General features: G+C 40.3%; 1 protein-coding gene across 2 annotated transcripts in view; it reads right to left on the bottom strand.

Moving 5' to 3' along the window:
* Positions 1-1,743: 1,743 nt before the first annotated feature.
* Positions 1,744-27,121, bottom strand: part of LOC122706652 (60S ribosomal protein L7a-like) — a 65,963-nt gene continuing 40,585 nt past the window's right edge. Inside the window, exons 1-2 of one of the 2 annotated variants that reach the window (XM_043922013.1) lie at positions 7,482-7,552; positions 1,744-2,529 (exon numbers count right to left, since the gene is read on the bottom strand). In XM_043922013.1, coding sequence (XP_043777948.1) covers positions 1,744-2,520 — 777 coding nt within the window. In that variant the 5' untranslated portion in view covers positions 2,521-2,529; positions 7,482-7,552. Of the gene's footprint in view, positions 2,530-7,481; positions 7,553-27,121 lie in introns of those variants that run through there. The other variant, XM_043922012.1, reaches the window with a different exon arrangement.

Raw genomic sequence — 27,121 nt, 5'->3', positions numbered from 1 at the left:
GTGCTACAGTCCATGGAGTCACAAAGAGTCAGACTTGACTTAGCGACTGAACAACAACAGCAGCTGCATTGGCAGGTGGGTTCTTTACCACTGAGCCACCAGGGAAGCCCTCCCAGTCATTAGTTTATGAGTTTATAGTTTATGAGCCCATAAAATCTAACCATCCCATATTTCCAGGCAGCTCTCACCTGAGATGGGCCACATTCTGCCTGTGGAACATATGGCTTGCTCTTGAATCCTTTCCTGCCTGAAGCCAAGACCCTCAGGAACTCACCCAAGACCTAGTACGTGACCATCCTCTCCCATTTTCATGCAACCTCTTTACAAAGGATATTGATAAGTGTACTTTTTGCCTATCACTTTGCCTCTTGCTGAATTCCTTCTGTGCTGAGGCATAAAGAACCTGAGCTTCAATATGTTTGGAGGCAGGTTGTATGGTTTCTGTTGGAAGAGTGTAGTTTCACATTTCATCCAAGGTGTGTGGTTTTAAAAGGAATACATAAATATATTTATATTAAAAAATATGGATGGGTATTTATGCCATGTTTTATATTTGTATATATTAATATAATTTGCATGTAGGATCAGAGATTAAAAAAAAAGGTGGCTTAAGCAAATGTAGAAAGTCCACTCTCTCATAAACATCTGAGGTAGTCACTTGTCCAGTACTGTAGCATTGTCATCTGGAGACCCATTTTCCTGCTAGTTTGTTCCTCTTGCCTTCTCCTAGATTGGTGCTTCTCAAAATTAATGTGAATATGAATCACCTGGGAATATATATGTGTATGTGTGTATGTGTGTGTGTGTATGTATATATATGTTTACTGTGCTGCTTGGCTTGAAGTTACTTAGTTCCCCAATCAGAGATTGAACCTGGGCCCTTGGCAGTGAGAGCACAGAGTCCTAATCATTGAGCCACCAGGGAATTCCCTGGAGATCTTATTTAACTGTAGAATCAACCTCAATAGGCCTGGTTTGGGCTGATTCTGCACTTCCACAAACACCCAGGTGATGCTGACGTTGCTGGTCACATAGAGCACAGGTAAGCAGTTAGGTCCAGGAATATTGCCTTCATTCACAAAGCTGAAGCTGGTTTGTCAGCATTTCTTTGGATTTCCAGCCTGTGGGAAGGAGTAGACAGGAAGTAAAGGGGCAAGTAGCTTCCTTATGAGAACATGACCCAGATGGTGTAGACATTCTTTCCATGTACTTCTCATTGGCCAGAAATGTGGTCATTTGATCCCTCAGTTGCAAGGGAGGCTGGGAAATGTAGGCTAGAGGTAAAATTTGAAGAATTCTATTAACTAAGAGGAAGATGGTGAGAACAAATACAAGGGAATTATAAACAGTGTCTGCCATGATATTTAAAGAGAATTTAAGTCAAGACAGGATCTGTGAGAATATTTTTCCTTTTATGCTACTTATATGTGAGAAACACTAGTCTGAAGTAGAATCTAAAGTGTATACTTCCTTAGCACTCATGCCAATCTGTCCCTTGTCTACCTTTTCAGTGATCACACCCTTTGTGCCAGTTCTTTTGAATGATTTGCTTTTGCCTGAAGAAACACATTCTCATACCCCTGTGTCATGGTTTCCTTTGTCCTTCCACATCAGCCATCCTAATTTAGGCTCATTGGCAAAGCTGTATTGCTAAACAAGAGAAGCTTAGGCAGGGGTTTTGAGAATTTTTTTTTAAAAGAATCTTTTATTACTTTTATGTACAGAAAGCTCAGTGGTGCACACTCAGCCCAGTTTGGTGGCCAGCTTTTTGGCCTTCGCCTTTTCCAGCTTGGCGATGAGAGCCACTGACTTCAGCCTCAGAACATTGCCTCCCCAGTGGTGGCAGATCTTGTCATACCTATCATTGTAATTGGTCCTGATGGCTTCCACCAGCTTAGCCAGGGCACTCTTGTCCTCCGAGTTGACTTGTGTGAAGGCCGCGATGGTGCAGGTCTTCCTGTGGATCAGGCGCCCCAGCCTGGCCTTCCCCTTGATGATGCAGTAGGGAACCCCCATCTTTCGGCACAGTGTGGGCAGGAAGACCATGAGCTTGATGGGATCCATGTCATGAGCAATTACCACCAGATGAGCATTCTTGTTCTCCACCAAGGTGGTGACAGTGTTGACCCCTGCTCGAAGGACAGGTGACCTCTTGGTGGGCAGCTTGCTGGAAGTTTTCTCCTCTCGGGCCAGCAACCTCTGCTCCTTCTCTTGCTTCGTCTCTGGACTGTACTTGTGGGCCAGCTTAAGTAGTTGAGTAGATGTTTGTTGGTCCAAGGCCTGGGTGAATTGGTTAATTGCAGGAGGCACTTTCAGCCGCTTATAGAGAATAGCCATTTGCTGCTGCAGCTGGATGTAGCGGGGCCATTTGACGAAGCAGTTGAGGTCCCTTTTGGGTTGGATGTCCTGTCCAGTGCCAAAATTCTTGGACCTTTTCTCGAAAAGGGGGTTGACCACCTTCTTGGCCTCCTGCTTCTTCACCATAGCGGGAGCCAGGGCTGCCTTCTTCCCCTTCAGCATCTTGAAGGGCTGACAGAAAGAGAGAGAATTTTTTTTTTTTTTAACAGAGACACCCACTTCGAGAATGGATAGATAAGCACAGGTGATTATTTGTTTGAAACCTCTCACACCTTCTATTCTACTGATGAGAGCTATGAGCTCACCTTCACACTTGAAATGCACAGCTCCACGTTCTAGACCCTGTCTATTCTCCAACGCCCCTGCAACATGAGGGGAAGGCCCACAGAGTTAAAGTGAGTTTTTGCTATATAGAGATTCTATGACAAACCTAGGAGTGAAACAGCTTGGATTCTATTGGAAGATGTTATTGACTCATTGGGAAGACTTCAGATACTCAATGTAATTAACTTCCTTACAGAATACTAGTTTATTTTTTTAAACAGGCTGGAATATGTATCAGGCTAAGATTTTCTTTCACTTGAGAATATTTTACAGTTGCCTACTGGTCATCAAAATTGAGAGTGTGTATGCATGTATTCTAGAAGAAATATAAAACTCCTTTAATTTTTTTTTGTTTATATTAGAGTAGAATAGAATTAGAATAGAATAGAATCGTTAGAATAGAATTCTCAAGAAAATTTTCCTGGATGCAACTATACTTCATGATATTTCTTTGAGGAAACAACAAATCAACAAAAACTTTCCATAAAATTTAAAGAACTCACTGCATTAAGAAATATTTATTTTTATTTGGCTGTACTGGGTCTTAGTTGCAGCCTGTGGGATATTTAGTTGCTAGTTGAAGTATGTGGGGTCTTAGTTCCCTCATCAGGCTAGAACCTGTGCCCCCTGCAGTGGAAGTCCTAACCACTGGATTGCCAGGGAAGTCTCTTATTTCTATTTTTACGTATTTTATCCTTGTTATATCAGGAGCTCATCATTGTTCTTTTTATAATGATAATATACTTACTGTTTTCTATACTTGTTTCCAATGGCCTCATTGATTCATTTACCAAGTAGATCTAATGGTTGAATTTAAAATATAGTATCATACATGAATGAAAATGTAATACCTTTAAATACTCTGGGTTTCCCTGTGGTTCAGATGGTAAAAAATCTGCCTGCAGTGTGGAAGACCCAGGTTCTATCCCTGGGTTGGGAAGATCCCCTGGAGAAGGGAATAGCAGCCCATTCCAGTAGTCTTGCCTGGAAAAATCCCATGGACAGAAGAGCCTGGTGGGCTACAGCCCATGGGGTTGCAAAGAGTCAGACATGACTGAAGCAACTTAGCGTGACATATCAAGAGTATAGCCCCTGGCAGCCAGGAGCTACTGATTTAAAGGCAGACAAAAATAACGGCAACAAAAAAATGATGTTCAAACTGGGCTACAGGAAATGCTTTTGCTGCCCAGTCCTTATGCTAGTCCAGTGTTTGTCCTCTTCATTCCATGTCTTCAGATTGCCCCTTTGGCATCTTTCAGCAGAGTTGTACATCGCAGTGTGGACTCCCTGGTGCTAGTACTGGAGCGGCAGTGTCTCCCCGGTCTTCCACGTGGAGAATGATGCATAGGAAAGGGAGCTGAGATGTTTTCCTGTGCATTAGGGGTAGTGCAAAAGAGAGAAAGTGGGTTTGAAACCTAAGGTAAGATTTTGGCTTCTCTTGGCCTCAGTTTTTCATCTGTAAAATGGGGGTGATAATACTTGCATTATAAGATGATGTCATGATTATATGGGGGCGGAGAGGAAGGGTGCAAACGCTTACAGCAGTGCCGGGCATGAAGTAGTTGCAGTTTGTTTCTTGTCCTCTTTGTAAGCCTCTCTAGCACACTCAGAACAGTGTGTTTCTCCCTGGAAAAAGGCTGTATTAGTTGTTAAGCTGCTCCAGGGACCCAGTCAATAGACTAAGAATTATGGTCCCTGGAGTAAATCGACCTATTGTTATTAAATTGCCTTGGCCCTGCTAGTTTCTGGAGTTGTCATTTTGCACTGTAATTGATTTCCAGTTTTCTTCCTACCCTTCTCTTGCAGATGTAGGCACTAGATGGCGCCATTTTACCAAGTATCAATGGCTTTCACAAACGGCATACCTTGTTTTACTTGTCCAGTGCTAAAAAAAAAAAACAGTTCTTACAGTCTGCTTCAGCATAGCCATATGTTCCAGGACATCAAAGAAATCCCTTTACAATTCTGTATTTCCTTCATTTATAATAGGGAATGTGTGATGCTTAGAAATCACCCAGAACTTCACATATTTGATTTGGTTTAGAGGACAGATTTTCTTTTGGAGTAGATTAAAAGGGAAACGATAAATTTGATTGGAATAGGAAAATGAAATGTTTGAGGAGGGGGTCACATAAACATGGATTACTTTGTTTAAAGAATGGATAAGTAATCTCATGGTAGACTCTAACAATGAAGTGCTTCTGGGGAAAAGGCTAAGCAACTGTTACTCTCCACCACAGGAAGAATAGAACAAGGAGAAATGGGCTTCATGATCACAGGAGAGAGAGAAGTTAATCACAAGAAAGGATTTTTGGAACCAAGAATATGTCACATCAGAATGAAGAAAATTATCAAAGCTTTTTTTTATTAATGTGAAAAATAAATTAATGAAGGTCTCAACATGATTATTTTGAGGATTATTTGTAGCCCTACTAGAAGACAGAGGAATGTTTTATCCTTTATTGTGATTATTTGAAACCTGACATGTGTAGGCTAGGGTGATGCTCATTGTAGTCTATTGACACAGGCTAGGATTGGATATGACTTAACAGGAGAGCAGTGATTTCAAAAGTGTCCCATTTTTATATGTATGTTACACATACACACACACATATGCTAGCAAAATGCTTGGTTTCTAAAATACATAAAAGCCAGATGAGAGGGAAGATGATGATCATAGGAAAAGAGAATCAGATGTCTTCCTTACACTCATTTTTTTTAAAATTATGTTTTACTTTTTAAAATCTTTTAATCTTATATTGGGGTATAGCCGATGAAAAATGTTGTGATAGCTTCAGGTGGACAGCAGAGGGACTCAGCCATACACATGCATGTATCCATTCTCCCCCAAACTCCCCTCCCATCCTGGCTGCCACCTAACATTGAGCAGAGTTCCCTGTGCTATACAGTACTGACACTTATTGTTTTGACACTCATTTGTTACTTATCATATGATTGTTCAGACTGTGGATACTTTGTTTTATTCCTTATTTACGCTTGCAATAGCTGATTGATCAATATAAGTACATATTTATGATTGTGTACCAAGTCCACATGAGGGCACCAATTTTTATTTTATTAACTTTCTGCAGAGATTTGTGCAACAGTCCATCTAGAGAGTCACCCTGGGTGGATCTCCTTTTTTCCTCTCCTGCCCCACAAAATTGGTAGTCTTCCCTCCAGGGTTCCAGTTTCACCCTGGAGAAATAGCACTTGACTTTTTAAGGGCCTTCAGATTCCTCAGGGCAAATAAAATATAAGATAATAAAGCTCTCCATTGCTGATAGTGACTGGCCCTCATTGCTTAGCTATATTATGCTAGCAATACTTTATCTTTTCAAAGATTATTTAGCAGGAAGGGCTGAGGTAGAGATATTGAGAAGGTGTTAGTGATCGAAGATTGGGATGAGGTTAAAAAAAAAATCCAGTCCAGCAGTTTTTGCCCTTTTTGATTATAGATGTAATACATATACATTGTAGAAAATTTGGAAAAAACACAGACTAATGTAAAAAAGAGCAAAATCATTCTGTATTCTACTATTTATAGATGACAAAAATGAGTATTTTGAAATATTTCCTTCCATGTAGCTACAGGAATTTGGAAAAACTGAGCCAACTATTTGTAGAAAGCTGGTCTAGAAGATAATTGAAGGGTTGAAAGGTGAATTTTTAAAAAAAATTTATAGGCGTATAGTTGATTTACAATGTTGTATTAGTTTCAGGTATACAACAAAGTGATTTTTTTATGCATATACATATATCCATTTTTTTTAGGTTCTTTTCTCATATAGGTTATCACAGAATATTGAGTAGAGTTCCCTGTGCTATACAGTCCTAGTTAGTTAGCTATCTTATATATCATAGTGTGCGTATATTAATGTAAGCTCCTGATTTATGCCTCTCCCACAGTTTCTCCTTTGGTAACCATAAGTTTATTTTCAATATCTGTAAGTATCTCTGTTTTATGAATAAGCTCATTGGTATCATTTTTTAAAAAATTAGATCCCACATATGGGTGATAGCATATGATATTTGCCTTTCTCTAACTTGATAATCTCTAGGTCCATTTATGTTGCTGCAAATGGCATTGGTTCATTCCTTTTCATGCCTGAGTAATACTCCATTGTATATGTATTTTTGTGTGTGTTCCACATCTTTCTTTTAAATTTTATTTAATTAAAATTTTTTTGACCATGCCATGTGGCTTATGGAATCTTTGTTCCCTGAACCAGAGGCTGAGCACATAATAATGCTAATACTGGTATATTAACCTGGGATTGGGTTTTGAGAGTGATGGCCTGGGAGTGTACAGATTATAGAGTTAAATAAGGCAAGAGTTTGCTACAATGAATATACTTGCCTGTGGTTCAAGATTTAATGTTCTGGCAAGGGCCCTTGAAGCCAGTCTCAGTATGGTGCTGGATGGCCCCTGGAAGCTTGGAAAGAGTGATAACATACACTGCAGGAGATAGAAAGGCCAGAACTACCTCGGCATAGAATCAAACAAGGGATCAAAGTCTCAGAGCACTGAGCATATGTGCTAGTTATCAGCTTATTATCTCTTAGCTCCAAATCCACTTTTTTTCTGGCCTTGTGATTTTGGAGCTGGACTAGGCAATCATTTTTCCTTTTCATCTGGTACAATATTAGGCTTTCACAATGGAGGGTGCTGGAGGGATACTGCACAGCTTAGGGGAGGGAAGAGCTTCTCTTTCTGGTTTTGGCACACTTTTTTTCTTTTTCTTTTTTCCCTGTTGGTGTGGCTACTTAGCAGTGGGCAGAGGCCCGTTGGTACTCACTCCTCTACACGTTGCCGCAGGAATCCAGCAGGCTGTTTGCTGTGAACCAGCTCCAGGTCACTCAGTAAACTTTACAGGTAAGGGTAAGAGGGTGACTGGTAATTAGAAGGTTCTTGTCCACAGGGTTCTCCCACAGAAGCCAAGTGATTGTGGTGTAACTATGAATGAAAGGGGTGGGCATTCTTCTAGAATATTGCTACATTCATACAGCAGAAAGCAACAGCAATACAAACTCCACATCTGCTGGTCAGCAACCTGATCTGAATTGCCACAATGGAGAGTCGTGGCCATTCACCCATTTTCCAGACCTAAGCCAGTTCACAGACTCAGAGTTCCTTGATTGAAGGGCAGCTGCGTCACCTTGGGAAGGACTTTGTATTGTTACCACAAGTATATACTGTAAATCTTCTCTCAAGAACTTCCCTAACGGGACTGGTGTCTATTTGCTAGAGTAAACGTGCATTGAGAAAAGACCTCTGGGTTTTACTAGATACTGGCTCTGCACTAATCCTAATTTCTGGGGAAGTAAAATGCTAGCAAGGCCTGGTAGTCAACGTGGGGGCTTATGGTGGTCAGATGACAAATCGAAACTAACTCACAATGGCTCCAGGTGATTCATGGACCCTCCCTGTGGTTGTTTTCCCATTTCCTGAATGTATTGAAATATACACTATTGGTAACTGCCAGAATACCTTTACTGGCTATGTTACCCAGCACGCAAGCAACCTAAACCAGCAGTAGCTAGCCACAGGGAGAGGAATCTAGAATTAACTACAGAGAATCATATATGAGTGGTATCAGTTATAGCTTCAGGACCAACTGTAGTGGTAGAGACTATGATTTGTCATACTAACTTCCTTCTGTAAAAAGAATCATACAACTAATAAGAATAATCATAAATTATAGAGCTTATATATTCTTACACTGTTCTAGGTGCTTCACATATATAAATTCAATCTTCAAAAAAGCCTATGAAGTTGATAGTTATAGTTTTACAGATAAACTGAGACCTAAGTTGTAACTTAATGATTGAGAGTTGAGAGGGATGTTGATGATAGAATACTTTTAGCATGGAATAATCCAAAAAAGAACTCATAATAGACTTTTGATCCTTTGCTTCAAGGTGGGTTGGATGAATAGAAGATTTGGTGATGGCTGGTTGGATGCAAACAGAACAAGTGTTCCAGGTGGAGGGAATGGAATAAACAGATGTACAGAGGGAGCAAATAGAGATGTATTCTGGGTGAGTAATAGATATAGGAGTTTGGTTAGAGAGCAAGACTAGTGATGGGAAGGAATGGGAGATAAAATTTTAAAAGTAGAACTGGGTCATCCTGGGTAGAGTTTGGAAGTCAAGTTAAGATTTTTGAATTTTATTTTTGGCAGTTACAGGGAACGACAGGATTTTTAAGGACATATGTAACATGATCACAGTGCTCTCTAGAAGAGTGGTTTCCAAATATCAGGTGGTAAAACTAATCCTGTTCTGGCTGACTAAGAATTATTTGGGTCCTTGAAGGACATTTGCTCTTGTTAAAAACATTCATAAGATGTTGATTTACCCCCGAATGTCTTTGATATTTGTAGGACCATTTGGTTCTGTCCAAAACATTTATAAGACATTTGGTCTATGCCAGAAGGTCCTTGATATTTGGTTCTGTCCAAAACTGTTTGTAATGGACCAACTATATTCATGGATGTTTTGGATAGAACCAAGCCTCTGTGTGGATCACAACAAACTGTGGAAAATTCTGAAAGAGATGGGAATACCAGACCACCTGACCTGCCTCTTGAGAAATCTGTATACAGGTCAGGAAGCAACAGTTAGAACTGGACATGGAACAACAGACTGGTTCCAAATCAGAAAAGGAGTACATCAAGGCTGTTTATTGTCACCCTGCTTATTTAACTTATATGCAGAGTACATCATGAGAAATGCTGGGCTGGATGAAGCACAAGCTGGAATCAAGATTTCTGGGAGAAATATCAATAACCTCAGGTAGGCAGATGACACCACCCTTATGGTAGAAAGCGAAGAAGAACTAAAGAGCTTCTTGATGAAAGTGAAAGAGGAACGTGAAAAAGTTGGCTTAAAGCTCAACATTCAGTAAACTAAGATCATGGTATCCATCCGGTCCCATCACTTCATGGCAAATAGATGGGGAAACAGTGGAAACAGTGGCAGACTTTATTTTTTGGGCTCCAGAATCACTGCAGATGGTCACTGCAGCCATGAAATTAAAAGACGCTTACTCCTTGGAAGAAAAGTTATGACCAACCTAGACAGCTTGTTAAAAAGCAGAGACATTACTTTGCCAATAAAGGTCCGTCTAGTCAAGGCTATGGTTTATCTAGCAGTCGTGTATGGATATGAGAGTTGGACTATAAAGAAAGCTGAGCACTGAAGAATTGATGCTTTTGAATTGTGGTGTTGGAGAAGACTCTTGAGAGTCCCTTGGACTCTCAAGGAGATCCAACTAGTCCATCCTAAAGGAAATCAGTCCTGAATATTCCTTGAAAGGATTGACGCTAAAGTTGAAACTCCAATACTTTGGCTATCTGATGTGAAGAACTGACTCATCTGAAAAGACCCTGATGCTGGGGAAGATTGAAGGCAGGAGAAGGGGGTGACAGAGGATGAGATGGTTGGATGGCATCCACTGACTCAGTGGACTTGAGTTTGAGTAAACTCTGGGAGCTAGTGATGGACCGGGTGGCGCTGGTGTGCTGCAGTCCATGGGGTCCCAAAGAGTTGGACATGACTGAGTGACTGAACTGAACTGAACTGAAGCTTCAAGGTTCTTTTGGCACAGACAACTTGTCTTATGAACCAAATGTCTCATGGGCTTTTTGGATTGGACAAATTGTCTTCTAACCATTTGGAGACATTTAAATAATACAGACCTTTGGGACATACCTGAGGAATGACCAAGTGTATGTTTTTATTGACTGTCCTTTTCCTTCTCCCTGTGGCCAGGTTCTACTTCCACTTTTAAGTGAAGGCCCCCATTTTTCTTGTTCCTTCACATTTATTTGTGACATCAGTTAACTGTGACTTCTGGTTATGTACCTATTTTGTCTGAGGTTATTCAACTCAGACCTCAAATGTTTGGCAAACTTAGCTTTTTTCTTTTTCTGAGATGTTGCTAATCAGAGTCATGAAGATTCAAAAAACTGAGTCTTTCTGATACTTTTTAAAAAAGAGAACTTTTTGGTTTCTCTTTTTCCCTTTCTTTCCTAAGCTAAATAGTATCTGTCCTTTTAAAGGTTTAACTTCTGTCATGGTGTCAGACCTTTAGTATTCTATCAGGTCCTAATTTGCATGTGATCCTTTGTGATAGTGGCACTCAGAATGGCATACAGTGCTTTAGATATTCTTTTTTTGAAATTAAAAAATTTTTTCAAAACTTCTTATTTTGTAATGGGGTATAACCAATCAACAGTACTGTGGTGGTTTCAGGTGAACAGCCAAGAGGACTCAGGCATACATGTACATGTATCCCTTCTCTCCCAACTCTCCTCCCTTCCAGGCTGCTGCTCTAGATATTCTGATCCACATAGACTAGAGTGGGACCATTATCCTTCCTCCCCCAGACTAGACTGGACTCTAGGTTTCATAACTCAGATGCATTCATATCACAGCAGCTCCATCATTCTGCTGCTTCTTTTAAAGCTATCGCTGCTAAAGTCACTAAGACTTTCCCATTCTAGCTCTTTCATATCTCTCTTTCAACAGTTGTATGTGCAGTTGGTTCCTAGAGAGTTAGCAGGGAACTGGGCTCACTATTTTAGCCAATTTATTATCCCATCTAATTTTTTGGTGATGGGCAATTTAGTGTAATATTGCCACAGTTGTGATTCCATCTTTCTCTCTCTCTCTTTTTTTTTGCTTAAAAAAAATTAGCACAAAATGCTTTCTTAAAAAATGTGCTAGATTTGGTTATATTCCTTTACTTTCCCCCATAAAACTAAAAAGCAAACTGTTTTGTTTGTATGTTTTGTCATCAGTCACAAAGAATAAGAACTTTCAAAATAGACTTTGGTTTTCTTCTTTAACTGACAGGGCTGTGTGCTAGTCACTAGCTTTTTAAAATTTTGGATAGGTGGACACAGAAAAGAAACTTGGTACTGAGGTTGGTAAAAATGTGATAATGTATTCTTCAAAATAAATTAAGATATAATGTATATACCATAAAATTCATCCTTCAAAGTATATAATTCAGGGGGGTTTTTAGTATAGGGTTGGCCAAAAAGTTTGTTTGGGCTTTTCCATAACTTCTTCCAGAAAAACCCAAACAAACTTTTTGGCCAACTCAATATATTCACAAGGTTGTGAAAACTATCTCCACTAATTCCAGAACATTTCCATTACCTCCAAAGAAATTTTGTACCAGCTAACAATCACTATACAAGCCTCTTTGATCCAAGCCCCACTGGATTCTGCCTTCCTGCTATTATCTATACAGATTCCTGGGACACACCTGTGTGGAGCTTTGAGCCTTGCACTCTGAGAGCTGGCTGGCACAGGTTTTCATTGGCAGCCTAAATTGTGCAGAGGAGAATCTTGCATTTACAGTGTCCCAACTCTTCATCTATTCAACTATACTGGATTCTTAGGAAGAGATGAACTCATTTTTGACAGAAAATGAGAATTTTGTTCCAACATCATTTCTTCCACCTGGGTTTCAGCTTTTTCAATATTTATACTTCTCTTTACAGCCAGATGCCCATTCTCTTTAAAGAAAAGAATCAAAATAGAAGTTGAGCAGTTCTACTTTCTCTATGATCTGCTAACATCACACCATAGTCTCTACTTGACACATTTACATCTTCCATGTTCCTGCCCCAAACAAAATCACAAAAAAATCTTACTTTTCTTTACTGTCTTTTGCATCACTTGTGCATTCTGGGGCTTCCCTGGTGGCTCAGCTTATAAAGAATCCACCTGCAATGTGGGAGACCTGGGTTTGATCCCTGGGTTGGGAAGATTCCCCCGGAGAAGGGAACAGCTACCACTCCAGTATTCTGGCCTGGAGAATTCCACTGACTGAATAGTCCTTGGGGTCACAAAGAATCAGACAGGACTGAGGGACTTTAACTTTCACTTTCTCTTCATGCTGGGCTTCAGCCTTCCTGACATAATTCCCATTTGATCTGTGCCAAATTTTGCATGTAATTTTGACCGTCAGTCCCTTGACCCTGTCCATGGTATGTACATTCTAAATCTGAACTTGCTAGGACACTTTGTATGTAGCCACATTGATCCTTGCTCTCTTTTTTCCTTTCCAGGAATCATTTCTGGAAGTTAGGTCTGAATTTTATTGTTGAAAGTCCCATCCTTCCTGCAAAATCTCCTCTTGTTAGGACCACAGACTATGGACCCACAGCTATGCTTTCTTCCTGCCATAGGGCAAGAGGACTTGCCTCTGACTATACCAGCTCTCCCTTCCATAATGTTCATCATTCCCAGGATGACAAAGTCCCTTGCTCCCCAAGGTTCCTGTTACTTCATCCTCAGCAAACAATTCTCCCATGTTGGTCCAGAAGAGTAGTATTAGTCTCATTATATCCTCCACCTCTGAGAGATCATACTATCAGGTTGGATTTGTCAGATGTACCTTCATGAATGGACTTGGACATTACCTTTCTAAGACATTTGTAGTATGTGATCATTTCTTTTATAAACATTCATGAAGTGTAACTTGTATAAATCAACCTGAGAGTAGGGATGAAAGGAAGAGAGGAAGTTGTATCCTGAGCTGATGGACAGCTGGGCCACATAGGCATATAACTTTTTTCTCCAGAACATGATGCTATTTTAATCACTACTTTTTGGGAGTTGTTAGGTAATTTATTTACTTTTCCATAGAGATAGATGATTAGGTTAGAATTCTAGTGTTACCATAGCTATATGACTTTGGGCAAATAATCTATCCTTTCTAAGTTTAGTTTTCTTTGTAGAATGAGAATGAGAACACCTAGCTCATAGTATTTGTCATAGATTAAAGATGTCTGCAATTTTTTTGACCACTCCTCCCACTGAGAGGTAAAATCTATGTCTCTGCTCCTTAAATCTGGGCTCTATGGTTGCTTGACCAATAGGATATAGTAGAAGTAACAATGTGCCAGTTTCTAGTATAAGAGACTGGCAACTTCTACTTCCCCTTTTTTTTTTTTTTTTTCTACTTCCCCTTTATAGGAAAAATTTCTCTAAGTATCCTGAGCCACCATGTAAGACATCCATATTCCCTGAGAACACCATGCTAGGGCCTCAGTGTAAGACAGTCCTAGCTGAACTCAATCTTCCAGCCATCTCCACCAAGGCTATAAACATGCAAATGAAGCCATCTAGGACCTTCCAACCAGCCCATCAGCTGAATACCACCCAGTGACTCATTGATGGCAGTTGATTTCATGTGGAACAAAGGAATTGTCCAACTGAGTCTTGATTGAATTCTTGACTCACAGATTCATAAAATATAAAGCTTATTGTCTTAAGTTATTCAGTGTATGGTATGATAGAAAATTAGAATTGGGTACCTGGAAGTGGGGTGCTTCTCTACTAAAACCCTGAAATGTATGGCTTTGGGACTAGGCAGTAAGCAGAAGCTAGAAGGCCTTGAGGAGCCTATTGATAAAATCTGGAAGACCATTGAAGATAAAAGCTGGTGAATCCTGGAAAGAGGGAGAAATTTGGTTTTGGAGGTTGGGGAAAATGTGATCCTTGTTGTGTAATGGAGGAAAGTTAGACAATATTGTTGTCTGCAGTAATGTGGAAAAATAGAACAACCTGACAAACTGGTGGGTTTGGCTCAAGAGATTTACTGGCATACTGGTATACTGGCAACTGGCATACTGAAGGTGCCAGTTGGTTTCTTTGGACCACTGATAATAAGGTATGGATGTGCTGTGCTTAATTGCTCAGTCATTGACTCTCAGCGACCCCATGGACTGTAGCCTGCCAGGCTCCCCTGTCCATGGGGATTCTCCAGGCAAGAATACTGGAGTGGGTTGCCATGCCCTCCTCCAGGGGATCTTCCCAAGTCAGGGATCAAATCCAGGTCTCCCGCATTTCAGGTGAATTCTTTACTGACTGAGCCACCAAAGTTTTGGATGGAGAGACTTAAGTGTGAAAAAAAAAAAGAACTTTTGCAGTATTCAAATAATTTTTAAAGGAACTATAAGGACTTTCGATTTAATGGGTTTGAAAATAAACCTTTCTCATTCCCTTCCTCTCCATTGGCAAAAGACCTTTGAAGTAAGATCATATAAATAATATGGCTGTAAGACCCTTTGTTAATCTTCTAGAAAGATTTAAAATAAGTCTAGAACTAGAAAAAAGACTTCTAATTATTCAGCCCAAGGCAAAATAATTATGAATCACTCTGATTCGGCCCAAGGCAGAGAATTAAAGAGATTAAATATATTTAAAGAGATTTGTCAGTGTGACTTTTGTTTAATGAAGTGGATTCCAGTGAAATTCATAGAAATCCCACAAAGTTTTTAAGAGAATTGAGTTGATGGACACTCCATCAACTTTGACTGAAAGGGACAAAGATAATTCAAAATAAAAAGAGCTCTTAAATTTCAGTGGGCAAGAAGCTATTAAGAAGGCTACTAAACTACAACCACAGGTTAGTTCTTAGGAAAAAGGCAACTTGGTTCAGAGAATGGAATCAAGTGATGTGGAACACAAGTCCTAGGGAACATGACTGGACCCTAATCCAGGCACTGATGATGTTTGCACGCTAAGTTGCTTCAGTTGTGTCTGACTCTTTGAGACCCTATGGAGTGTAGCCTGCCAGGTTCCTCTGTCCATGGGGATTCTCCAAGCAAGAATATTGGAGTGGGTTGCCATGCTCTCCTCCAGGGGATCTTCCCAGCCCAGGGATAGAACCTGTGTCTCTGATCTGTGTTGGCGGGTGGGTTCTTTACTATTATTGCCACTTGGAAGTCCATATTTAACATAATCTTATATTATTTAGAATTATGGCCTTTATTGGACTTCCCAGGTGGCGCCAGTGGTAAAGAACGGGTCTGCCAATGCAGGCAACATAGGAGATGCGAGTTTGATCCCTGGGTTGGGAAGATTCTCTGGTAACTCATCTAGTATTCTTGCCTGGAGAATCCCATGGGCAGAGGAACCTGGTGGGCTACAGTCCATGGGGTTGCAAAGAGTCAGACATGACTAAAGTGATTTATCACAAATGCACATGGCTTTTATGGATTTATGTTTGAGATAGCTTGATAGACGTAAGATGCTTTTAGTCTTTAAAGGATATCCCAAAGGCTTCCCTGGTGGTTCAGTGGATAAAGAATCTACCTGCAATGCTGGAGACACAGGAGACATGGGTTCGATCCCTGGGTCAGGAAGATCCCTAAGAGAAAGAAATGGCAACCCACTCCAGTATTCTTGCCTGAAAAATCCCATGGACAGAGGAGCCTGGCCAGCTACAGTCCAAAGGGTTGCAAAGAGTCAGGCATGACTGAGTGACTAAGCACGCACATTGTTTTTTGAATAGACTCTCAATTCCATTCATACCTGTGTAACTGGGGGCCTTCATCTCAATTGCAGGTCCCACAGTTTTCATTGGCGTGACTCTTAGAAGTGAGTATACTTGCTGTTTGCTCGAAATCTCATCTAAAATGTCTTTTTAGTGTGCAGCAAATGTGACTAATGGAGAATCTCAATGCTGTAATTCTCAAGATCTAGATTATATATGGAATCTGATGTTTTATATGTCAGTAATCTTTCATCAAACTTTATTTGAAAAAAATTTAGTTTTGAAAAGTTTATTGGAGTATAGCTGATTTACAATGTTGTGTTAGTTTCAAGTGTATAGTACATTTTTTCAGTTATACATATACATATATTAATTCTTTCTGAGATTTTTTTCTCATATAGATTATCACAGAGTATTGAGTAGAGTTCCCTGTGCTATGCAGTAGGTCCTTGTAGGTTATTTATCTTATATATAGTAGTGTGTGTATATTAATCCCAAACTCCTGATTTATCCCTCCCCCACTGTGTTTCCCCTTTGGTAACCATAAGTTTGTTTTTGAAGTCTGTAAGTCTGTTTCTGTTTTATAAATAAGTTCATTTGTATCATTAAAAAATATTGATTCCTCTTTCATGGAACTTTAGAGCAAGCCAGGGCAGGAATAAGTAGGGGAGACTGAAAAGCTTAAAGAAAAATAACAGTTAATTGAATCACCCAGTTAGAAAATTGTAGGAAAATGCTTGTTGAGCTTTTCTGATCTTTAGAAAGAAAAATAAATAATGAAACCTGACAATAAAGACATGAAGAGCTAATTTTCAATTTCAATTTGTCTTTCTGAATGATACCTCTTTGGTCTTTTATGACGGATAAATTACATTTGAAATGAAATCTTTTAAATGAGTCGTCTTTTGGGTAGTTATTTTATACACCTTTAAAATGCATTTTGCTTCTTTGTAGGGGGTGGGCTAGAAAGATGAATTCTGAAGTTGACAGGAAAATAATTTCAGGAGGTAATGGATGAACTTGGTCTGGAAGATTAATCAGGGCAGTTGCAAGAGAGTGCCAAATGCATAACGGGAGTAGAACTAAATATCTGATTGTAATTAAAACTTTAGGTTTCTAATGGCTGCATGAAAGATATTTTAATAAACGTGAAATGCACTTTCTAAATGGCACGCTAACTTTTAATGACTTGGGTGTTTTGTTTGATTAGTAACCTGGACTGTTAAATTAAAGCCAACTGCAAGTGCATGATAAAATATTGATGGTTTCAGGCAAATGAATTGGGGGAGTTATGCTTGACAGATTTTTTGTATCATTAAGGATTTTAACTGGTGGAAAATATATATTGCTGGTGCTTAAAGAAGTTAAAGAGGATCTTCCTGTTTATATGACCTCGTTTTAATTTTACAGTAATAATAAGGAGGAAATCTGAATTATTCACAGATGGTTGGTCAAGAGAGGTCACTTAATTAAAATAGTGTTATTTTAATTACACCTGTTTCACATTCCTGGAATAGGAAATTAAATATTTTGAAGCATTTGATTATTTCTGTTTCACAGAGTACCTGGACTTTTGCTGACTCTTGTGAAGGCCTGAGATTGTTCTGTGTAAGGCTTTTACTTCTTGTTAGGTAGAAGTTTTGCTTTTAGAATTAGGACTTTAAAAAGAACGTCTATATGTATTGGCATCACTTTGCTGTACTGCAGAGATTGACACAACAATATAAATAAACTATGCTTCAATAAAAAAGCTTTTTTAAAAAAATCAGAATAAAAAAACTTTTTTCAGTGATAGGTTTAGAAATAATTCAAGAAGATTTACACACACACACGTACTTATATACATATATGCACACCTATATTCTTTTAAATGTAGGACAATTCTTAGGAGGATGTATTAGAAGATATTAATACAAAGCATGGTTACTTCTAGGAAGTCAATCTGGGGAGTCAAAAGTTTGGGAGATTTTATTTCTTATTCTTTTTTGGAAAATAGAGTCTGTTTTGCAATGAGATTGCCTTAGTTTCATAAAAAAATTTTCTCTTTGAAATCCAGATTTAGCTTTTAACAATTCAACTGTTCCTTTTCATGCCTCTTTCCCCATAACAGAGAATTTTCTTGATTTGTCAGATGAAGTGGTTGATTTTAAGGAGCTTTCTCCCCTCCTTCTATTCCTCTAACCATTCATCCATCCTCAAATATTTAGCGTTCAATGTCTCTGACTGCTTTTTATAGCCTAAGTCGAAGTAACTCTTTGAAAAAGACCTGCATTCTCAGTGTGGCTCTCTAGAATTTGTCTCTGATAGGACTGGAGCTGTGGGAAGACAGGAAAAAGGCGAAACTTTGAGAAGATGGAGGAATGTTGCAAAGGATATTAGGACAGCGATTCGGGGTGGCCTAGGCTCTGCATGCCTAGATATTCCCTTTTGTAGAAGGAAAACATGTGTGCCTCAACTTTTGAGAGATGTATAAAGTGCCAGAAGGACATCTGGAGGGGAAACAGTGGAATGGCCTTTTCTTTTTCTTTTTCTTTTTTTAGGGTTGCCATGTAACACCACTTAAAATCTACTATGTATGATTATCATTATTTCATAACAGAAAAGACATTTTACCACACATACAAAATAGAAAAACAACTTCCTCCCTACTAATTCTCCTAAAACAAATGGAGAAGGGCCGTTTCCTAAAGAAAGGTGCCAGCCTTTCCCAGGGTGCTGACCTCTGGGTGCTTCAGGAGCATAGGTTGTTTGAGGTTGAAAGGACAGGGAGATTGTTGGACAGTATTACACACACACACACACACACACACACACACACACACAGACACACTTCTGTCCTATGCTTGCTTCTCAAATGATCGAACCTTAAGGGGTTGAAGAATATGAAATTAACTCAAGTTTTCCATTTACTTTTTGCTCTTAGTTTCTAGTTTTCACACCTTTCTGGGCCTCTCAACTATGAAAAGAAGATACATATTCTGTTGTTCAGGATAATAAACAAATGTTCAACTACTATATTAAAGTGTGGTGATTTTTTTTTACCACTCTGAACGAATTGTAGTTGGATTTATTTTTGAGTTAGCTAATTCTCATATTAATAAATGGTAAATGGTAGTAGTAACAATAATAACAAACTACAATTCATTGAGTTCTCATTGTGCTGAGTGCATGTACATACATTATGTCATCTAATTTCTTTTGCAACCCTATGAAGTGGGCTAAATTTTACAGATGAAGAAACTGAGAAGTTTCTTTCAGAGAAACTTTCAGAGAAGTTAAGCAGCTTAATTTTTTTTACATTTCTATCTACCTATCTATTCTTTTTCAGATTCTTTTCCTTTATAGGTTATTACAAAATATCAAGTAGAATTCCCTGTGCTATTTAGTAGGTCCTTGTTTTTATTTTATACATGTACGTGTATGTGCTAATCTCAAACTCCTAATTTATCCCTCCCTCCACTCCCTTTCCCTTTTGGCAACCATAAGTTTGCTTTCTAGGTCTGTTGCCCATTACTTTATTTTATTTTTTTTCTTTTTTCTTTTTTTGCCCATTACTTTAAATCAGACTGTTTGTCCTGACTTTGGTCAAGGCCGTTTCCCTCTCTGTTCCACCCAACCTTACCAACCTTGTTTCTCTCTGCTTCCAACACACACCTTCTTCTGTGGTCAGACATTTCTGCTCTGTCTCTCTTGTCTTTTTTCATTTGAGTTCTCTCTTGCTCCTCTCCTTATTTTCTTTCCCCTCTTCTTTCATCAACTAATAATTTCTGAGTGTCCATCATGTGCTGTGTCTCTGGAGCTAGAACTGTGAAAAAGCGAAGACACCTTCCTGCCCCCAGGGAGCTTATAATCTTGATTAAAATTTCCCATGTGTGTTATGCTCATTTTTTCCTCTTAGTTTTGTTTTAGTTTGTTTCATCCACCTGAAAGCTGTTCCTTTCCCTTCCAGCCACCTAAACTGTGTTCATCATTGAAGGCCTCACTCACATTTTCTTTTTCAGGCGTGTGCTCCAAAGGCTTCAATACACTTCTAGTCCCGAACGCCTTTAGTGCACAGTCATCACTGCATAATTGAGCTTTCATTTTTCTTTCTCATGCTATGCTGATGCTATTATATTTCTGAGAGCCAGAAATATATCTTATCTGTATACTGATATCCATATATATAGATATTAATATGTATATAATATTTTGACCTCTTTCTCTCTCTGTGTATGTAAAAAACCTTAGCACCCTCATCTTTAAAAATTCTCAAATTCATGAAAGTAGAGTTGTTTTAAACCAGACTCTGGGCCTTTTCCAGATTTGTATTTCTATTCAGAGCCAAGTGTAATCCTTGTGTATTCTTAAACCACAATCACATAATCTTTTCAATGTTCACCAAAGGTATTTCCAGTACCTAGGGCCATTTTCCACATGGTAACAAAATTCTGTGGCGTCCTATTCATTGCCACATGCCCAAAGTCAGGAGAGAATGGTAGAGGAGGCAGAATTCAGATGAGTAACTGCTTGAGTTTCAGAGTAAGACAGATCTGGAGCCCAACTCTTCACCAGCAAGCCTGTGATCTTTCTGACTTACCCTTACTCTTGGATCTCAGTCGTATGAACTGGCTCACATCACACTACTGAGCTATGTGATCTATCTACTCAATCATATGTACTAGCTCTATGGTCTTGCTCAATCTCACTGACTACGATCTGGAGAAAATTTCTTAACTTCTGTGAATCTTAGTTTTCTCATCTATAAAATGGGGTTAATCATGGTTCAATGAAATGATGTATAGCAAGCAATTTATACAGTTCCTGGAAAATTAAGAAAAGAATGATAATGTGTTTTTAAGGTTACTGACGGAGCTAGCTAGGCTCTCTTATTAATGACTAGCTCCCAAATACTAGTGTCATGGGATTTAGTGTTTGAATTTGAGCCTCGGCAAAATTGCCATCAGCCATGAGTCTCTTAGACTGCTGTGAATGCTCAGCCCACAAGTGTCAGAAACTTAGTGAGCATTTGTGACCCCCCAGCTCCTGGCCTGGCTGGGTCTCCAGAGAGGCTGAGCATATGATTTATTGGTTGACAGTGGAGGATGGCTAGGTAGGGAGAGTTAGAGAGGACAGACAGACTGCGCATGGCCTCTCCAGCCACCTGTGTGGACATTTAGTTCATTCCAGAATGGAGCACAACTTGATCTGCTCTGTGAGGAAGCAGCACATGGCCTTCTTTAAAGATTTTATGAATGGGAGTAAGAAATGGAGGCAAGCCAAAGATAGCAGCTGGGCTATCTCTCAGCCCATGTGAGATACAAAAAAAAAAAAAAAAACTTTTATGGAATAGGTTATGGGTTTAGCTGGCACACTGCAATAATAAATGCCCTCCAGTGGCAGCCGCCCCCATCCTCAGCCCTACCTCACCCCCCAGCTCTTACTGTCCTTTGCAAGCCCTGGGAGATAGCACTGTTCCAGGCCTGGGCCAGGAGTGCCTATTGGTGCCAGCAAAGTGAAAGGATGCCCCTTCCCCGTCCCTGCCAGAGGCTTCCAGTCCAGACAGGGGAGGGCACGAGGCAGCTGCAGAGAGAGGAAAGATGTGTGCAGGCGGCTGGGGAAGCCGAACTAAGCCTCAGTAGTGACCAGGGTCACAGGAAACCAGACTCTGCTGAGAACCAGTCATAGGATTACTGTAGAGGCCAAAATGCCACCAATCTGTAGAAGGCGGCTGCCTGTGGTCACACAGAAGCACAGCTCTGGCTAACACACATGTTAGCCAGTCATCCATGGAAAGCCCTGGAGGGAGGGCTGGGTACCACTAATGTGGGTTGAGGAAGAAAAAGGAAAAAGATCAGGAAACAGGGAAGCTGCTTTGCAATACCTTTTATTTATTTATTTTTAAACCACTAGGACAGGGTTTGTTCTCAGTTATTATCTTTTGCTTTTGGATCCTTCTTCTCCCCCAACATCCCCCTCCAATACCTTGAGAATAGATCTGTGTTTTAAAGCCCAAACGCTGATTTCAGGTTCCCTCTTTCCTTCCTTACTGATATATCCCATGGGATACGTATGAGTCTGTCACTTTTCTTCCTGGCTAAGGGTTGGCCCTGTCCACATGCTGAGCAGTGGGCTGGCTGGGGAGGCCCACGGAGAAGAGGCTGGGCTTGAGTGTCCGTGGCAGTCTGAGCTCCCCCCACAAGCAGGCTGCCTTCTCAGCATTGCACATCATCGCCTTTGAAGCGGAAAAGAAATCCCACCTTTCCTTTGAGGCCCCTTTTGTAATATTGCTTTCCTCTGGCTGGTTGGATTAGTTAAAGTTTCATCAGCTTCTCTCTCAAAAAAAAAATTTCCCTGCTGTTGTATCACGAAAAGAAAGGATATCTCTTGAAGATGTTTGCCGCCGTCAAGAAATAAGAAAGAAAAGAATCTGATCTTCTCTGATTTCAGAAACTTAATTTCTCTTGCAAGCTTAAGCTGGTCAGACAAAGTGTTTTGAAACAAACACATATGTATCATATATATATATATATATTTTTTTGTTGTTGTTGTTGTTCTTCAGTGGTTTTATTAAAAGAAAAGAAACTCCCTTCCCTCACGCCCACCAGTCCAATGTCTGTGTTCTTTGGGGCATGAGAGTGGGCAGGTTTACAGACCTTGGCAGAAAATAACACATTTTGAAAATCAACTCAAAACAGTATCAGCCAGGATGAGATTACTAGACCAAAACAGTAGGGGGCAGCCTGACACAATAGAAAAAAGGTTGCTAGTCCAGTAAAACCGTGACATGGCTCTTTGAGAAAACAAAGGCAAAAATTGTGCTAAGAGCTGTAAATCTTGAATGCTAAATTCCTGTGCAAGAGACAGTCGTGGCTGTATCATAATTAAACACGCTACTAAAACATAAATCCCTTACTGATAACTTCCTCTTAGTGGCCTCATTTCCCATGGAGGGAACCAGAGGCTGGTCACCCATCAGCATTAATTGGAAGGATTTCTGGTGTATTCAGCACGGAATGTGTATTGGAAACAACAAAAGAGAGTAAATCACCATCATCATTGCCACCAAGGACCAAGTGTTTCCTAACCATTTTTATGAATATGGGGCTGTGTTGGTACTAAAGAATGACATGGTTGACTCCAGTGTTTTCAGACCTAGTGAAGTGGTGGTGAATAAGGAAGACCTTTCATTTATAGATATTATATCAGTTCATAGGGCCTCTGTAACAAAGTAACAGATCAAGTGGCTTCAAACAATGGAAATTTATTCTCTCAGTCCAGAAGGCTAGATGTCCAGAATCAAAATGTTGGCAGTGTCATGTTCCATCTACAGTTTTTTGGGGGGAGAATACTTCCTTGTCTCTTCCTAGCTTCTGAGGGTGACCACTGAACCTTGGTGTTCCTTGGCTTCTGGCAGTATAACTCTAGTCTCTGTCTCCATCTTCACAAGGCTTTTTTGCTTTGTCTGTCTTTATACGGCTGTTATCTTATAAGGATACCAGATAAAGTAGATTAGGGGCCCACATGTGACCCATCATGACTAATTATGTCTGCAAGGACCCTATTTCCAAATAAAGACTCGATATGAGATATTTGGGTTTGAGTTGTGTCTACCTTTTGTGGAGGGACACGGTTGAACCTGTAACAAGTATATAGATACTTTTTGAGACTCTGCTGTATTTTGTATTAGTGTATCATGGCATCTCCCAAACATGATCAATCAATTCAGTCTCCTCCAGAAATTCTAGTCTTGCTTAGAGTAATTCTTATCAAGGAATAGAAATGGTGTGAATAGTTGTTCAGTGTCTGCTAAGCGCCAAGCACTTTACAAAAATTATCTTCCTTTCAACTGCTTCTCACCACCGCTACTGCTATGTGCTAGTCCAAACCACCCTTGTTACTAGGATGGATGGACCATGTCTATGTCCTACAAACCTGGTCTTCTGGGTCTCAAACTTGCCCTCTATATTGGTTGTCTTTCGCTGCTTGACAAGTTACCCCAAATCTAGAGGCTTAATATGACAAGTAGTATCTCACTGTTTCTGAGGTCAGGAATCCAGGCACAGTTTAGCTATGTCCCCTGACTAAAAGTCTCTCTCAAGGCTGTGATCAAGGCACTGAAGGAGCTGCAGTCATTTAAAAACTGCATGGTGGGGAGACCTCCCTGGTGGTCCAGAGGCTAGAACTCTTGCTCCCAATGCAGAGGGTCCAGGTTCAACCTCTGGTCAGGGAACTAGATCCTATACGCCACAACTAAAAGATCCTGCAAGCAACTAAGACCTGGTGGTGGTGGTTTAGTTGCTATGTCGTGTCCGACTCTTGTGACCCTAGGATGGTAGCCTGCCAGACTCCTCTGTCCATGGGATTCTCCAGGCAAGAATACTAGAGTGGATTGCCATTTCCTTCTCTTGGGGAATCTTCCCAACCCAGGAATTGAACCCGGATCTCCTGAATTGCAGGCAGATGATTTACCAACTGAGCTATGAGGGAAACCCAGGTGCAGCCAAAAAAAAAAAATAAATAAAATGAAATAAAATACCGCCCCCCCCCTCCCCATCCAAACAAAAAACCCAAGACTGCACTGGGGGAAGATCCACAGCCAAGTTCACTCACATGGCTGTTAGAAGGACTCGTGTCCTCACTGGCTATTTGCTAGAAATGTCAGTCCTTGTCACATGGGCCCCTATAGGGCTGTTCCCAACCTGGCAGCTCACTTCGCCTCAGAGAGGGCTCTGAAGGGGAGAGCAAGTGAGAGAGGGTGAGTAAGAAGAAATGCACAGTCTTTTGTAACCTAATCTTGGAAACGACATGATTTTTGCAGTATGCTGTTTGTCAGAAGCAAGTCATTAGATCCAGCCCACACTCAAGAGGAGAGAATTATCCTAGGGCCTTGTAAGAAAAAGCTAAAAACGTCCTCTTGAGTGTTTCTCCTTTACTCCTATAACACTACCACACCCACAGCCTGTCTGACACCAGATGGGTGGACTTTACATATATCAAGCAATTTTGTGACACTACCTGGTTGTCCTACAGTTTAACTCAATTTTGATGCCATCTACCTAGAGCTAGAATTAGATGCCACAGGTTAAGAGCTCAGTTCCACAGGACACCCCCACTCCCCTGCCCAATACCAATCCCAAATCCAGGTTATCACCTGTGCTTCTGCCTGACGGGCCATAAATCGAAGGTTCCCACCACCCTATTTCAATTGATTTGCTAGAGAGGTTCACAGAACTCAGGGAAATATTTATTTACGAGATTACTGATTGATTACAAAAGAGTATAACTCAGGGGGGTTGCTCTAGTGGCTCAGTGGTAAAGAATCCGCCTGCCAACACAGGAGATGTGGGTTTGGTTCCTGGGTCAGGAAGATCCCCTGGAGGAGGAAATGGCAACCCACTCCAGTATTCTTGCCTGGGAAATCCCACAGACAAAACCTGGAGGGCTATAGTCCAGGGGGTCGCAAAAGAGTTGGATACAACTTGGTGACTAAACAACAACCTAACTCAGGAACAGCCAGATGGAAGGAAAACACAGGGTAAGGTGTGGGGGTGGGTGCAGAGTCCCCTGCAGTCTCCCACTGAGTCCTCCCCTTGCATCTCCATGTGTCTACCCAGAAGTCTGCTGGACCCTGTACCTTTTGGGGACAATGATTGATTAAGTCATTGGTGGTTGGTGTTGGAGTTCAAGCTCTAGCCTCTCTTCCTGGAGGTTGGGGTGTGGTGGGGGAGGGGAGGCCTGAAAGTTCCAACCCTCTAATCAAGGTTGGTTCCCTTGGCAACTAGTTTCCATCCTTGGGTTACTTAGGGGTTTGCCCAAATTCCTGTTGTTAACACAAACTGATATATTGTTGAAAGGACCTTGTTATAAGTAAAAAGAAAAACAGACACTGTTATCCTTCTTATCACAAAAACCTTGGAAATTCCTATGCCAGGAGTTGGACAGAGACTAAATGAATATTTTTTATTGTAAATCACAACATCACAAGCATTCACAGGAGGAGGCAGGAATTGTAGATTATTTGCTACATAGCTACCCAAGTCACCCAGTTAAAATGTAAATCAGTCCTAACACGATACTGCTCAACCCTCCAGTGGCTGCCCATCCATCACTCTTAGAGTCCAAAGTCCCGACCCAGGCCTAAGTGCGTTGGCCCTAGCTGTCTCTCTGATCTCACTTCCTTTAACTTACCTTTTCCCACCACTTTAGCCTCTGGTCCTTTGACAAAGCATGCTATTCCCACCTTAGGTCTTTGCCCTTGTTTATTTGTTCAGTATACTCTTTCCCCAGGCATTACCTATTGAAAGACATCTTATTTACTCCCAATTTTGGGGTAATTATCAATAAATCTAATGCAGCATTTTTGTGTAGGTTCCTGTAAATGTAAGTTTTCAACTCATTTGGGAAAATACCTAGGAGCATGATTGATGGATCATACAATAAGACTGTGTTTACTTTGTAAGAAACTGCCAAGATGTCTTCCAAATAATTATTCCATTTTATATTCCCACCAGCAGTGAATGAGGGTTCTTATTGCTCCGCATGCTTGTTAGCATTTGGTGTTGTCAGTATTTTGGATTTTTGCCATTCTAATGGGTCTGTTATTATGGTTATATTATGTAATGTGTTACATAATATAATATGTTATATATATGTTATACTATAAAATGTATATAGGTATAATGTGTTATATAGTATATATTACATAATATAATATGCTATATTACAATAGTGTGATCACTCACCTAGAGCCAGACATCCTGGAACGTGAAGTCAAGTGGGCATTAGGAAGCATCACTAGGGAAAAAACTAGTGGAGGTGATGGAATTACAGCTGAGCTGTTTCAAATCCTAAAAGATGATGCTGGGAAAGTGCTGCACTCAATGTGCCAGCAAATTTGGAAAACTCAGCAGTGGCCACAGGACTGGAAAAAGGTCAGCTTTCATTCCAATCCCAAAGAAAGGCAATGCTAAAGAATGTTCAAACTACTGCACAATAGCACTCCTCTCACACGCTAGCAAAGTAATGCTCAAAATTGTCCAAGCCAGGCTTCAACAGTATGTGAACCAAGGACTTCCAGATGTTCAAGATAGATTTAGAAAAGGCAGAGGAACCAGAGATCAAATTGCCAACATATATTGGATCATAGAAAAAGCA

This window comes from Cervus elaphus, chromosome 13 (genome assembly GCF_910594005.1).
Source record: "Cervus elaphus chromosome 13, mCerEla1.1, whole genome shotgun sequence".
Classification (NCBI taxonomy): Eukaryota; Metazoa; Chordata; class Mammalia; order Artiodactyla; family Cervidae; genus Cervus; species Cervus elaphus.
Note: the sequence above shows the minus strand (reverse complement) of the source record. Positions and strands in the feature narration are given on the sequence as shown.